This window comes from Microcebus murinus, chromosome 5 (genome assembly GCF_040939455.1).
Source record: "Microcebus murinus isolate Inina chromosome 5, M.murinus_Inina_mat1.0, whole genome shotgun sequence".
Lineage (NCBI taxonomy): Eukaryota > Metazoa > Chordata > Mammalia > Primates > Cheirogaleidae > Microcebus > Microcebus murinus.
Window position 1 is genome coordinate 48,695,817 of NC_134108.1, and position 16,277 is coordinate 48,712,093.

Sequence of the window (16,277 nt, forward strand, 5' to 3'; positions counted from 1 at the left end):
ACTTAATATTTCATTTTTAAAATGAATGTTTTGGATTTGCCGTATCAGGTATTCAGCTACGCAAAGTAGAAGAGCAGCGTGAACAGGAAGCTAAACATGAACGCATTGAAAACGATGTTGCTACCATTCTGTCTCGCCGTATTGCTGTGGAATATAGTGATTCAGAAGATGATTCAGAATTTGATGAAGTAGATTGGTTGGAGTAAGAAAAATACATTGATAAATATTATAAAACTGAATGCAGATGTCCTTTGTGGTGCTTGTTCTTTGAAAATGTTTGGTCATTCTAGTGTTTTTGCTTTCTTTTCCTTATAAATAACCCTTCCATAATTTTTTATTTCTAAGAAAAACATTAGCATAATTTCAAACTAAATGTTTTACAGTGGCTTATTTTTTTCCCTGAAAAGACATAATTTGGTCAAATAAACCACTTAAGTATTAAGCATGGACAGCTGTTGTTAGAGTAGCAGATTCAGTTTTTTGATATATCTTAATTGTGCACTTCGTGAATTTTAATTTAAAGAAAGCGACTGAGATTGAAATCTTGAGGGCAGCTGTATCTATTAATGAGCCTTATTCAATTTCCTGATGTTTTAAAAGAAGAAACACTGCCTTGATTATATGAATCCACTCAGAAAGTACATTTAGCTTGTAGTGTTGAATTCTCTTAAAGGAATGCTTGAATTTTTTTTAATTATTGTTTTATGGTTTTTTAAATACTTGCCTTATTTGAATGTTTAGCAGTACCCCCTTCCCACTTATATATTGTGTGATACAATTTTGCTTGCCTATAGGAGTTTAAAAATCTTCCATGTGAAATACTCTGACTTAAACATACATGTAACTTACATAACTGTTAAGAATAACAGTTTGATTTAATAAATGGTTCATTTTAAAAGTTCATGGGTGTTGCTCTTTGAATAAAACTATTTATGATAGCTTATCAAATATTATAAAGTAGGCTCTAGGTAGTAAAGGAAAATTTAGCTTAAGCTATATAATTTCCTTTTAATTTTACAGATTCATTGTCTAATATGTAAGGTAGCTTTTATGTCATTTTTTTCTATGGTCACAAAATTTGTATTTCTCAACTCCTTGTCTTGAAATCTCAACTTGCCATCTATTTTCAGCACACCTTGATTTCAGTTTAGCAGTGTTCTTGAAATTAAATTTTGTAATGGTAAAATGAGATAATGTTTGCATAGTCCAGATTCAGGGGTGAAGGGGAAACACCGTTACTATCAGATTATTTAAAGAAAAGACTAAATGAGATTTGGGTACATTGTAAATGACGGCGGTCTTCAGCCATGCCTGTCTACCCCTTTTGCAATACAATTTCCGGTTCTTGCTATCAACAAAGTGGGTTCTGTTCCTATACTCTTGAACCTGGGTGTCCCTGAGACTTGCTTTGGCCAATAGCATGTGGCAAAAGTGACATTGTGCCAGTTCTAAGCCTAGGCCTCAAGAGGCCTTGTAAGCTTCAGTACTTTCTCTCTCTGTCTCTCTGTCTGTCTCAACCCCACTTCTGCCATGGGAATGAGCCTAGGCTAGCCTACTGAAGATCAGAAATCTCATAGAGAGCTATTCCAGATGAGGCCATCTTAGGCCAGCGAAGCCCAAGCTCACCTGTTGGCTGACTGTAGACCGATGAGCATGCCTGGCCAATATTAGCCCAGCTCAGTCCACTAACCCATAAATTCATCAGCAAAAATGAATGGTTATTGTCTTATACCAAAGTTTTGAGGTATGTTATTTTCTGCAGCATTATCGTGGCAATTGATAGTTAATATATGAGGTCACTTGATAACTTGATAATTTAGGGGATATTTAGGCATACAGCTAATCTATAATCTTTGTAGAATAGGAATAATGAACAAAGTTCAATTGTTGCAATTCTGTTTGGACATAAGCATTTCCTGATGACATTAATAAACACAAGATTTGATTCGCTTTTTTGGGTAGCTTAGCTTAGAGCAAGAGATTAGATAGCCATTTGGGGTTCTTTTCTAAACCTCATGAAAATATATATTGTCAAATTTAACTCAAGAAAGTATGGCCCAATTTAAAGTCTGTGTTCCTAAGTGTGCTCTGGTCAAAAGGCAGCAACTAGTATATATTTTTTATGAAGTTCGACTGTGGTCAGATAACTAAAACATAACAATACTGGTGTTGAAGCAGTTAAGAGGGATACAGAAGGAAATTCACGAAGATTTCTTAGTAATAGAAGTAGACATGTTAATCAGTAAAACCCAGCAGTAGATATCCTTAATAGTTTGATAGATTTTTTTTTTATTTTTCAGAACATTCCCGGAAGATAAGAAAATAAATACCTGCAGACTGACAAAGCCAAATATGTCGTGTCCATTTTAAAATCAAAATAACCTTTTACCCTAAATATTCATCTTAACTTGCTGAGAGACTTTTGGAACAGATCAGTCAATGGTCAGTTTTAATACCCTAAGAAGAATGAAAGTTACTGGGTAGTGAATGATTGTCTTCTTATTGAATTATTTTACTATTCAACAAGATCATATACAAGCAGAGTCAGAAAAAATGAATTGTATACCATGGGGATACAATTTGCGTCATTTGGTTGAGGTTACCCATTTACCTGCATATTACCAAATCCAGTGAATGCTTTTTAGTCCTTAATTCATTTAATCTTTATTCTGTATTTATTCTCCCTCCTTGAAACTTCCAATCCTTTTGACCTTTGTGACACTGTTTCTTCCTCTTCTCTTTCCCCCATAATGGTGAAGGAGGGGGAAATAGCTAGCAGCAGTGGTGTTAGGGATGAAATGCAGTTACTGTGGCAGGGAAGGGAGTTTCTCTGTATCTTTTCCTAAGTAAGAGATATTTGTAAGCTTCAGATTTACAAGACATTTTAAGCTATCACCATTGCTTTTTATAACTTATTGGGGCAGACGAGATGACTTCTAAGGCATTTTCATGTTATAAATGTTTATTAAAAGATAAATAAGAAAAATCTTCATTTGGGTTGAATTCTGTAAATTATGAAACACCTTGCTCTATTCCACTTTTAGAAAGCCCTACCCTTTCTTTAATAACCACCTCACATTTGTATTTTCATGAAGTCTTCTCTGATTACCACAGCCGGAGTTCATGTGCCTTTTGAATTTCTATAATTCTCTTATTATAAGCTTTCCTCAAATGATACTCATAACATTTTGCATCACAGTTATTACTTATTTGAGCTTGCCAAATAGATTATTCACAAGACAGCAGGAGTGTTGTCTTAAACAAACAACTCACAACATCTCTTCTGATAATCAGGTTTAGAAATCCCCACCCTCCCTTTCTTTTGTCCACTAGGACTCTTAAAATTATTTCTTCCTAGGCACTGCTCCTGTTTAAAATTTCTTTCTCCACTAATTTCAGTAGCATAGTTGATGTAAAATTATTCCTAATTTCATCAAAATTTGGTATGTGTGTATTTTAATAAATGGAAAGTATAGGAATGACTCTTTTAGCCGAAGGTTAAAATTATTAGTATTTCTGAAGCCACTTTTTAAGGCAGAGAGCAAAATTGATCAATTGTTTTGATTTAATGGGAATTCTCATGAATTACTTTCAAAACACAGCTTGAAATTTGCCCTTAGTAAATATCCCACTGCTGTTTATTTTTTTCGTTTTTATTTCACTACATTTGTCTTAACCCCAGCTTTTTTAACCACTTCCCTAAACTGAAACAACTATAAAATAAATTATTTAAAGCTCCTAAGTAGTTCAAGAATTCATTTTAGAATCTATTATCTCCGTAATATCCACTTAGTAAAAAAAATGCAAATAAGCCAATGCAAGATATTAATCATGCAATATCAGGGTTTATAGCTTTGCCATGTTGAACTAATGAAAAGGAATATCAAATTATGATATTTATAAATTGTGCCATATAACTTATAATTAATTAAAGTCATCTTACTGAAGCCAAACAGAATGCATAGGATCCTTGTAATACAGAGAATACATTTTTTCCTCCCTTATTCATTGCTGTACTAAGAACAAATTTATTTGTGTTCTCTAGAATGCATCAGTAATCTCTGTTGCTTTTCAAGCCCAACAACCAGCTCTGAATAAAGAGTGAATACCAGCCTTGAATGAACGTTTCAGATACTTTTTTAAAAGGCTAGTCATCAATACCTTTTTATTATTGTAAGGCCAGCTGCTCTGACTTTTTTTCCTTTAGAAAAAAAAAATTAAACACAACTGAACATGTATTGAAGTCATCTTTCTCAGTATATTTATAGTTTCTTCTCTTTTCTGTTTATTTGTAATGATTTCCAATATTTTATATTAATAGTATCTAGATAAGTGTGATCCTTGTGTATATGTGTATGTGTGTGTGTTACACTCAAAGGCTTTTTGATAAAAAAAATTTTTTGTTTTTGAGACAGTTTCGCTTTGTTGCCCAGGCTGGAGTGAGTGCCGTGGCATCAGCCTAACTCACAGCAACCTCAAACTCCTGGGCTCAAGCAATCCTGCTGCCTCAGCCTCCCGAGTAGCTGGGACTACAGGCATGTGCTACCATGCCTGGCTAATTTTTTCTGTATATATTAGTTGGCCAATTATTTTCTTTCTATTTATAGTAGAGACGGGGTCTCGCTCTTGCTCAGGCTGGTTTCGAACTCCTGACCTCGAGCAATCTGCCCGCCTCAGCCTCCCAGAGTACTATGATTACAGGCGTGAGCCACTGCGCCTGGCCTTGATAAATTTCTTATTAATCTCCCCTGCCTTTAGGTTAGCTTTTCCATACTACTCTTTTTATATAGAGCACGGATGTCACCCAGAGTAATAAAATTCCCCATCCACCTTCTGACCTGGAAACAATATAAAAGATACAAAAGCCTTTAAATCACAATATGTCTTCCACTGCAACTTCATTCTTACCTACAAAAGCCATGAAGTGTTGCACTTCTAACTTTAATGAAAATCTATAGGAACTATTTATGTAGGCCTTTCTGGATAAAGGAGCACATCTCCTATTATTAATGGTTTATTTTTATATTTCTTTTTAGTATAAATTATTATATTTCTTTTCATTTATTCAACAACATTTTTTGATGACTGCAGAGTTTTGAGACTCTTCTTGCTATTAGGGCACAAAAGTGAATAGACAGAGCCCTACTTTCTGACTATACAGATAAATTAACAAAGAACAATGAATGTTTTGTTAGGGAAGCTCATAGCACAGACACCAGTCCTAGTCTAGGAAGTCAGGAAAGGCCTCCAAGAGAAAGTGACATTGAAGGTTTGAGGTGGACCTGTTGAAGTGAGGGTAAAGAGACTCCCAGGCAAAGGAAACGGTATGAGAATGTCTGAAAATGCTTGTTGCAGGCATTGAAATGCAAGCAGTGGAATGGCTAGAAATACATTAGAAAGAGAAGCAGGAGCAAATCATGAGGGGGTCTTAGTATTAAGGAGTTTGCATTTTATTCCATGGGAAGTAAAATTGGAGAAGTGACATGCCAGTATAGCATTTTGGAAAGATGTCTGGTGGTTGCAAAGTGATATGGATTAGAAATCAGTTTGGAAGTCAAGAGACCAGTCAGGCTATTAGAATAGGTGACAAATTTATAGTGGTGGCAGAGGAGATTGATGAGATAGATTCAAGAGATAATTTAGGATGTGGAATATACCAGACTTGGTAATTGGAGAGGAAAGAGTCAAGGATGACTTCCAGGGTCCTAGCTTACTGATAGGAGGAACATTAGAGGAGAAACAAATTTGGGAGGCTGGGTGATACAGTTTGGGACATAGGCAGGGAGAGGATCACTGACATGGTTAGAGGGAAGGATTAATTTTATATTTGTGGAAGGAAATCTAATATTTAGGAAGGAGAATAGGATGGGTGTAAGCACTTAAATTTGAAGGTCTGGTGCCAAAAAATTGAGATAAGGGCACCAATTTTCTCTTTGAAGTAAATGACAACACTGCTCAGGGTGACTGGGGAACAGGAGGAGTGTCAACAGTTTTAGGAAAAGTAGAGATGGTTTGAATTAGTCATCATGAAAAATGAGACTGCTTACCAGGGAAAGAGGAAATTATCAGACAATATTAAGGTAAGTCATTGTTGATGTTGGTGACCATGAATGTATAATGGCTCCAATATATAATATGTGATTTCCCCTCCACCCCTAGTAGTCTGAAGACCATTGCAAGAAGCAAACAATTGAATTTGTCCAGAATTGGGGTTTTTAAGTGAGATAGAAGGACTGTTTCTAGGGAAGATTGACTAGTCTTCTTAACATCTTAATCCCATGATTAAACTCCCATGTTGCAATTCTTCTCATCCAGTTTGCTTTAATGCTAGTTTGAGCTCCGTTTCTCATTAAGTGCATTCACAGACTCTCCTGGATTGTTAAATCATGCAGGTGAATCTTCCTGTCTTTTTAAGACTTTTCATTCCACTCCCCTAGACTGAACATCATCTTAGTTTTCTTTCTACTTAGGCTTATTATGCAGTGCCTCCTTTTTCTCCTGTTACACCTGCAGAATTTCTTCCTTATTCCCATTGTAACATGCTCAGCTGCCCTTTATTCTGTTATCTTTTAAACCTAGAAACTTACTTCTAAAGATTCAGTCAAAGATAATTTTGCCATGAAAGTTATATAATTTGAAACAAAGCAGCAGCAAAGGGAGGCTTTTTGGGATTTAACTTTTTGTCTATCCCTTTCATGTCTGAGTTATCTTATCTTTCTTATTTACTCTTTTAGCAGGAATCCTTTTTCTTTTGAAGACACTTCCCTCAGCTCAAAAAATACTTATGCTTGATACTATTAATTGTGTTTTTTAGAGCATATTAAAATGAATCCAAATTTTTAGGTTTGATTCTTGGTGTAGCTAATTTTCCACAGCTCTTTGGCAATAAACTTTTTACCCTTACCCAGCCATCTCTGAAATGTCTGGTATAGGGTCTCAGCAAAAGAATGTGAGTAATTCAGTGTAAACTGCTTACCATTATTAATAAAATAACTCAAAGAAAAGGGCTACTAACCAAATACTAGGCTTTTCATCTTGATATCAAAAACCAGACCATTCTTTCTGTTTGGTTGTTTAATCTTTTTTTTATTACAAAATGTATACAGAAAAGTGCGTAAAATTTTCAGGTTAGTAATCTATCACAATGTAACCACCATCCAGGCCAAGAAACAGAATATTGATTTCACTCCAGAAGCTCCTCTCATGCCACCTCCTAATCACCACCCTTTTCCTAACACCAACCCCGAGGGTAGCCAATATCCTGATTTATGGTAGTCACTTTCTGGCTTCTTTCTAGATCTTTGCCATCTAAGCATGTGTTTCTGAATGCTGTAGTTTAGTTTTGCCTATTTTGAGGGCTTTATATAAATGAACTTTTCAGTATATGCTTTTTGTGTCTGTTTTCTCTTAAAATTTTGTTTGTGAGATTCAACCCTGTTGTTAGTGTAACTGCTTTATTCATTTTCATTGCTTTATAGTAGTCCATGGTATAAATATACCACAATGTATCCTTTCTACTATTCATGGATATTTTAGTATGCAGTTTGGGGCTTTTACACATAAAATTGCTGTGAATATTTTTGCATGTGTTTCTTGTTCATGTGCAGGCGTTTCTGTTAGGTTTATATATAGAGGTGGAATTACTAAATCTAGGATATGCATATTTTCAACTTCAGTAGATAATGCCAAATTGTTTTCCAAAGTTGTACCAATTTAAATTCCCACCATCAGTCTGAGAATTCCTGTTGGTCCACATCTTTGCCACCCTCTGGCATTAATCTTGGCATTCTAGTGAGAGTATGGCAATATCTCATTGTGATTTATATATTTTTTTCTGATTACTTACAAGGTTGAGCATCTTTATATATGTTTATTAGTTATATCTCTGTGGCTTATCTTCTCACTTTAATCTTCTTTGAAAAGAAGTTACTAATTTAATGTAATCCATGTTTTTTCTTTTTATGGTTAGTACTTTCTGTGTCCTATTTAAATATTTCCTTATGCCAAGGTTATAAATGGTTCTCCTATATTGTCTTCTAGAGACTTTGTTGTTTTACCCTTCACATTTATATCTATAATCCATCTGAAATTGATTTTTATATATGTGGTGTGAGGTAGGGGTTAAGTTTTATTTTGTTTTTATGTGAGTATCCAGTCAAGACGGCACCATTTATTAGAAAGATTGTCCCTTTGCCACTGCTCTGCAGAGCCAATTTATCAAAAATACATAAGCATAGACAAAAAATAATTATACATATGTATTTATGTTGATACATAACTGTGATATGACTATGTAATGATGACCGTATAGATACACACATGAATCTATTTATAGACTTGATTCTATTCAAGTGGTCTATCCTTATACAAGTATCATAGTGTTTTAATTGTTACAGCCTTATAGTAAGTGTTGATTTCCAGAAAGCAAGCCTTTCCACCTTGTTTTTCTTCAAGATTATCTTTATCATACTTGGCTCTTTATGCATTTTAAAATCAAATGGACAGCCAACCAATTAGGCATTCAGAAGCAGCAATAGCTATAGTGGCCTTGGCAAATGGAGTTTATTACATAGCCTTCATTTCTGCCACTGTGGTCACTCTGTTCATGTGCCCTTGGCAAGTTTACTTGGCCTTAACATTGCAAATGGGCTTCAACTGAGCATTTAAATGTCACTAGAACTCTCTAATGAACAGATCTTCAGTAAGCTTCTCAGCTGTATCTGCTCTTTCAGAGCAAGAAATAAGGGCCTAATTGTAAGCTACCAAACTAAGCTTTTACACTTAGACTGTAACTGCTTGTTAACAGCCCTCACTTTGTCATTATTCCTCTGCAGAGCATCATAGCAACTTAGCAATAACCAGCCTACTGTCCTTGAAGTCAGTTTTCTCCATTTCATTCAAATGCCTGAATCGTTGCACATGCAAGGGAATTCTCTTTTCCAGGATGTTTTCCCTGGTTATCATTGGTGAAGTCTTCAGTACTTTGGCCACTACCTTGTGCCAGGGACTATCCATGCCCAACATACCACTCAGGATGATATTCTCTTTGCCCACCAGGTAATGAGGAAGCCAGTCTAAAACTTTCTCCTAACACGTATGTTTTCAGACTACTTCTGTTACCACCTATATTAGTTTAGGTCCTTGAAGATGCAAATGACAAGACAGGATTAGATATATAAGAGATTTAGTGGCGGCAATCTATGAAGGAAGGAAAAAGGGGAGGGGGGGCCAGAGAAGGCATGTGAAACCAGATGACAAGGAGAGAAAAAGGAGAACTAGTTAGAAAGTTAGGTTACAGCACTATTCTAAGAAAGTTTTGTCCAGGCCTATGGGGATGTGCTCAGTCATTGGCTGGGAGTAGAATGAGGTAAGCTTGGCTTCAGCATAAACAGGGTAGTGTAATAGATGCAGAAGGCCAGCAGCTGGGGCCTTTAGTCAACTATGTTTTCCTCACCAGGAGATATGAATGGTACATTTTCATGGCCACTACAGATTGCTTTGGTATCTTTGTCAAAAATCAGATGACTATGTAAGGGTATATTTCTGGGCTCTCTACTGTCCCATTGGTTTATTTTTCAGTCCTCTGCTAATACCACACAATGATTACTGGTACCTTTTGCAAGTTTTGGATTGAGGTACTGTAAACTCTCCAATTTGTTCTTTTTCAAGATTACTTTAGATATTCTAAGTCCTTTGCAATTCTCGAATTTTAGAATAAGCCTAATTTGTTGAAAAAAAAATTTGGGGGTATTTTGACTGGAATTGTATTGACTCTGTAGCTCAACTTGGAGGAGAATTGACAGCTTAACAATATTGAGTCTTTCAATCAATGAGCATGGTTTATCTCTGTTTACTTAAGTCCTCTTAAATTCTTTTAGCAGTGTTTCATAGTTTTCAGTGTAGAGATTTTATATGTCTTCCTAAAGTATTTTATGTTCTTGACAGTATAGTATTTAAATTTGAAAAATTTTACTTTCCAGTTGTTGGCTGTTAGTGTACACAAGTACAATTGATTTTTGTATATTGACTTTGTCTCCTACACACTTACTAAACTCACTATTCTAATAGTTGTTTTGTAGGTTTCTTAGAAATTTTAAACAATCTTGCCATCTGTGAATAGAGACAGTGTACTTTATTTCTGATCTGTGAGTCTTTTATTTCTTTTTCTTGTTTTATTACTCTGGCTGGGACTTCCAGCACAATGTTGAATAGGAGTGGTAAGAGCAGCATCTTCGCTTTGATCTCATATTTCATGGGAAAACATTCTATATTTTACCATTAAGTATGATGTTAGGTGCAGGGTTTTTGTAGATACCCTTTACCAGATTGAATAAGTCCAAATTTGCTGAAAGTTTTAAATCTTGATTTGGCCTTGAATTTTGTCATATGTTTTTTCTATATCTATTTAACTAATGATAGCTTTTTCTCCTTTATCTTACTAATATGATGGATTACATTAATTATTAAATATTAAATCAACCTTGCATTTCTAGAATTAATCATGATCTTTTTATATATTGATGGATTAGATTTGCTAATGTTTTGTTAAAGATTTTTATATTGCTGCTTAGGAAAAATAATAGTTTTCTTTTTTTTTTTTAATTTATTTGACAGATTTTTCTTTTGGTATTGATCTGGCCTCATAAAAGTGTTCCCTCCTCTATATTCTGAGAGTTTGTATGAGAATGGTATTATTATTTTTTAAATGTTTGATAAAATTCACCAGTGAAGCCATTTGTGCTTAGAGTTTTCTTTGTGGGTGGGGTGGTTTTTTTATAAAAGATTTGACTTAATTAATAGGTTATTTAGATTTTCAGTTATGTCCATTTCACCTAAATTGTTGAATTTATTAGCATAAAATTGTTTATAATATGTTCTTATTGTCCTTTTAATGTCAATAGAACCTGTTGTGATATTACGGGTTTCTTTTTAGTTATCATTCTTGGAATCCGAAGGATTTATTGAATCTGTGGCTTGATGTCTTTCATCAGTTTTGGAATTTTTTCAGTCATTATCTCTTTAAAAAGGTCTCTGCCCTATTTTCTTTCTTTTCCTCCTGGAATTTCAATTACCCACATGTTAGACTTTCTCACTGTTCCCTCTTTGTTTCTTAATCTTTATTCTGTATTTCTCATCTTTTTCTCTGTGTTTCATGTGAATATCTTCTTCTGACCTCTTTTGTAGTTAACTTAATCTGTGTCTAATCTATTGTACCCATTGACTGAGTTCCCAGTTTCTGTTATGTGTTTATCATTCCTAGAATTTCCAATTTTTAAAAAGTTTCTAGTTCTCTGTGAACATTTTAAATCTTATCTTTTATCTCCTTAAATGTAATAAGGATAGCTATTTTATATTCTATATCTGATAATTCCAATATCTGGGATCCCCTATTCAGTAAGATTGAGTTGCAGTTCTCGGAAGGCTTGTATGCTTTGAATTCACCTTTACTCCCAGGGTTCAGCCCTTTAGGGTGTCAACCTAAAGTGATGAGGTTCAACTGGCCTCCCCCTATGGCCAGTCCCACACTCCAGTTCCTATCTTCCTAGCACCATGAGGGGGTCACAAGTACTGCTATTTTCTCAGTAGTCCTCTCAGGAATCATCCAGGAGAAAAGTGATCCTAAATACTAAGCTATCAAACACCCCCAGTTGTTGGCCTATAATTCTTTACTACCTTGTTAGCTCTCAATTGGTTCAAGCATATACCTTTAATATTTTGCCCAGCTTTTCTAAATGTCCTCAGCAAGAAGGTAAACCCAAATTACCTAGTCCACCATTATCAGAAGATATTGGCTAGCTCATTTATCAATAAAAAAGAAATTAATATGAAAACCACTTGGGGTACTCTTAAAAAGTAAATATTAATAGCCAAACCATTATTTTATCATGAGCGTGACTTACATAAAATGCACAATTTCCAAATTGTAACTGAGTTCTTTAAGGCCACAATTAAACTGTTTGTTGTATGCAGCTGTATTTAAAAACACATCAAGAGAAAAAAAAGAAAACTGTGAACAATCCAGGTTATTTTTAACTAACAAAGGAAAGTGTTCAAAGCATAGATACAGAGGCTTATATAAATGGAAATAGTGAATCCCCGGAGTATTTTGAGGAATAAGAAAAAGCAAGTGCAGACCTGTCAGATGGCTCCCAGTTTACTGCTCAGGGACTTACAGGATGCTGTTTGAAGTTGAACAACTTGCAGAAACTTCATCATGAATCAGAATTCCCCAGCAGCACTTCACTTTGAAGCATTCTTGCTTGAGGGAGGGAAAATATGTTTGAAACATTTATTTATACTTCAATTCTATTGTAACTTTTTAGTGACTGTAGAATCTTTGTTGATTACAAATGATACCCTAACAGGTACCACTGATAATACCTCTGCTACAGGGTAGAGATTGTGTCTTTCTCTTCTTTTTACTCCCAGTTCTTGGTATAATACATGTTTAGTTAAAATAAAATATTAGCCCTCTAGCATCCTTAAGAAATAAATCATTCTGGATAGATCTCCTTTTCAGATAATTAAGGGATAAAACTTTACATACTATGAAGGAAGTTTTACTACTGTTACCACCCCATATCAGCCATCTGTTTTCATGGCAGGCACTGTCCTAAGTAGTTTACATTCTTTCTCTTATTTAATCCTTCTAACAATAGGATGAGGTAGGAAATGATATTTTCTCCATTTTGCAGAAGAAAGCTGAGGTTTAAAGAAGTTGTAACTTGACCCATTCTCACAGCTTATGTCAAGTAAGCCTGTATAAGGTCTGGATTTTAATCCAGGTCTATCTGATTCTGATTTTGGTAGCTCATGTCCAAAGTCAATGTTATGAATTTCTCTGCTTTTTAAAAAAGAATATTGTGGGCATCATTTCTATTTTCAAAAAGATACTAATGTAGCACTTATCAAAATGTATTATAATTTGTTGATATTACTCGCTCCTTCTATTAGATTGTGAGAATCTTGAGAACTGTGTCTTGTTCATTTTTGTATTCCCAGCCCTCAGTATAGGCCATAGTACATAGGGGCCTGCAGTAAATGTCCATTAAAATAATGAAAGAATGAATGAATGGGTGTCATTATTATCAGAATTAGTTACTGTGAGGTGCTAAAAATATAGAATCAGAAATAAACAGATTATTGTGGTGCATGAAGCTAAAAGGGTAGTGTTTCCATCCTTATACTTGAACCTTGCTTTCTTTAAGAAAAGTTCCATGTGTCATTTATCTCCTTTCCTCATTTATTTCATTCATTCAACTAATATTTACTAATAGTTATTATATACCACGGACATAAGGCAAGATAAGGAACATATAGATGTGAAGTAGCTTATAGTTTACTTTCTCATAAAGGATCGAAGCTAGTATAGCTGTACCTCTTTCATATTTTTGAAATTCACTGATTCATTCTTTGGGTGTTTTGAGTCTGCTAATGTCAAGGGCATTCTACCAATCTATTATCAGACTTTTTATTCTAGCATTTTCAGTTCATTCTTTCTTATAGTTTTCATCTCTCTGCTGACATTCCCCTTTTGTTCATGCACGTTGTCTACCTTTTCCACTAGAGCCTTTAAAATCATTGTTTTAAAATTCTCTGTCTGATAGTTCCAACAAGAATAGATACTATTTGATAATCTTTGCATTTCTGGTAAATGTGAAATAATATCTCTTTAGTTATCATTTTTTCCATGTTTGCTGGCTATTTAATTTCCCCATCCTATTGTCTGCTAATATTCTTTGCCCATTTTTAATAGAATAGTTATCTTTTTCTTATTGATTTATATTATATAATAATAGGAATTATAAATAGCTTCTCCCAATCTCTACCTTATCTTTTAACTTTGAATATGAGTTTTACCATACAGAAGTTTTAAATTTTAATATGTAGTCAATTTACTATTATTTTCCTTTGTGGTTTGTACTTTTCATGTCTGTTTTAAAAACATCTTTTGTACCCTGACATCATAAAGATATTTTCATATAATTTCTTCTGAAAGCTTTAAAAGTTAGCTTTTCATATTAAGTTTTTAACCATCTGGAATTTATTTTTGTTTACAGTATGAGATAAGGAATCTAATATCATTTTTCATCATAAATAAAAATTATTATATTCCTCTCTCCACTAAATTGTAATGCTACCTCTCTCATATATCACATTCCCATGTGTAAATAAGTTGGTGGTATAATAGTCCTCTATAGCAACAATACATTTTCCTAATTACAATAGATTTCTAAGTCTTTTGCTTCTTTTTAAAATAATCTTGGCTGTTCTTGCTGCTTTATTCTTCCAAATGAACTTTAGGACCAATTTATCAAATATCATAAATGCCTTTTTTGAGATTTTGTTTGGAATTGAATAGATTGCTGTCTATGCATAGATTGTGCGTGTAGAATATGACCCCAGTTTTCAGGGAACATGTCCAGCCTTTCCCAAGGATTCCCTCTCCTCACTTAGATGGCAACATCAGGCCTGGCCTTCAGATTTTGTAATTTAGCCAGCAACCAGCTAGAAAACACATAGTTAGGCATCTCCAGTCTCTGTCAGTTGCTTGAACCTTCTGCCCTACCCATCCCTACTCAGCTATAACCATAGATACCACACTCTTTATGTGGCCACTTCTGACCACTACCGCTTTGTCATTGTCAGTCCTCTACTTAACACACAGAACAAGAGTGGTGGTAGAGGTGGTAAATCTGCATTTCCTAGAGAGAGGAGTCTGGTCCCATTTGTGTTTGGTTCATGGTGGTGTTCCTACAAACGGTGTACTTTTGAAGCTTTGGTTCTTGCTTTTGGTCTTAACAATTCATAAATAACAGAACAGAAAACAGTCTAACTCAATACCTTTTTACAGTTATGTTATTGTCAGATACCTTATAATCTTTTTAGTTACAGTTTAAGGTATCTTTTTATTATGTTTTCTAAATGCTGATACATAATATTTTTCCAAATATTGGTACATTTCTAGCAACTAGCTGAACTTGCCTAATAACACTAATAGTTTATGGATGCCCTTGGATTTTCTAGGCAGATATTTAAAAATCTTTGGGAACAGCAACAATGTCTTGTTAACCTTTTATCCCTAGCATTAACGCATTGGACAGGATAAAGAAAGTGTTCAATAAATGAAAAAGTGTTCAATCTTTTGAACACTTCGAAAAGAAAATGTTCAGTGTTTTGTGGAATGGATGGAAGCCATATGTGACTAAAAAGTAAAAAAAATTTGGTTAAAAAATTAGCATTGTAGCAACTTGGGAACTTTGAAAGCATAGAACTGAGAAAAGTTTTTGAATGTTTGAAAAATTAAAGTCTATTAGTTTCACTGTGAAGTTGGAACCTTTAGTGAGGCCTAAGATGCAAAGGAGGGGCAGGATGTAAATGACTGCAGCTAATACCTAGGAGAGGATATTTTCCAAACCAGAGAGAAAAGCAGCCCAAACTAGGGCCAGCCACCAAAGTGCCATCTCATAGAGCACAAAGGACAAAAGGAAGAGCTCAGGGGAAGAAAAGCAGCTGCTAAGGGACAGAAACAGACAATACAAACAAGAGCAATCTTTCCCATTCTCCTTGGTAGGTTCCAGCCTCCTTATTTGATAGGGACCTTCTTCTTTTACCTCTTCTACTTCTTAAACAAAGGTAGGACCTTGGATGAGCTGTACTTCCCAACCCATCCATCTGTTCCTATCTTCTCTTTTCCTAGACAATCCCTCCATATTATCTCCGTGCTGAAAACGTTCTGGGTTATGACTAATAGCATACACTAGTCATCTAACTATTGCTGAGGGGGACTCTGCTAGAGACAGTCCTCTGCGATTCTTGTAGTCCAGCAAGGCCCTAACCTCTCTTTATCAGGGTCATTTCTCAGGATTGTTTTTGCAATGTGCAACCTTGAAGGAGGAGATAATAGCTCCCTCCAGGACAAAGAGTAAACTTGCTTATTTCCTGCTCTGAAACAACTGGTACCCAAAGCTCAGAGTTACTCTCCTGTAATGCAACACACTGCAAGTGCTGGTCCCTCTTCATCTAGGTCCATTAACATCACTCCTGTGGGAATTGGAACTCCTCAACTATTGCAAACATCTGACATTCTGACTCCTGCTTTTATTGTTAAGTAATAAAATCTTTCATTTCTTACCCAGGCGTCTCAGGTCTTCTGTCAGGAACCATGAAACTAGCTTACAAGGAGGATAAAATCTCAGACCCTTCATAGTTCTGACAGACTAAACTCTTAACCATAGCTATTCCATTAATCAGGTTGTCTGGGTTTGCCTGGAACT

The 16,277-nt window shown here is 34.9% G+C and overlaps 2 protein-coding genes across 6 annotated transcripts in view; one reads left to right on the plus strand and one right to left on the minus strand.

Moving 5' to 3' along the window:
- WASF1 (WASP family member 1) overlaps nucleotides 1-13,821 on the plus strand; it is a 69,599-nt gene extending 55,778 nt beyond the window's left edge. For 3 of the 5 annotated variants that reach the window (XM_076003063.1, XM_076003062.1, XM_020287161.2), the window contains 2 exons: nucleotides 49-202; nucleotides 2,301-13,820. In XM_076003063.1, the coding sequence (XP_075859178.1) occupies nucleotides 49-202; nucleotides 2,301-2,370 (224 nt within the window). In that variant the 3' untranslated portion in view covers nucleotides 2,371-13,820. The other 2 variants (XM_076003064.1, XM_020287162.2) reach the window with 2 other exon arrangements.
- Nucleotides 1-16,277, minus strand: part of CDC40 (cell division cycle 40) — a 487,800-nt gene that overhangs the window by 102,915 nt on the left and 368,608 nt on the right. The gene's annotated exons all lie outside the window — the stretch shown is intronic.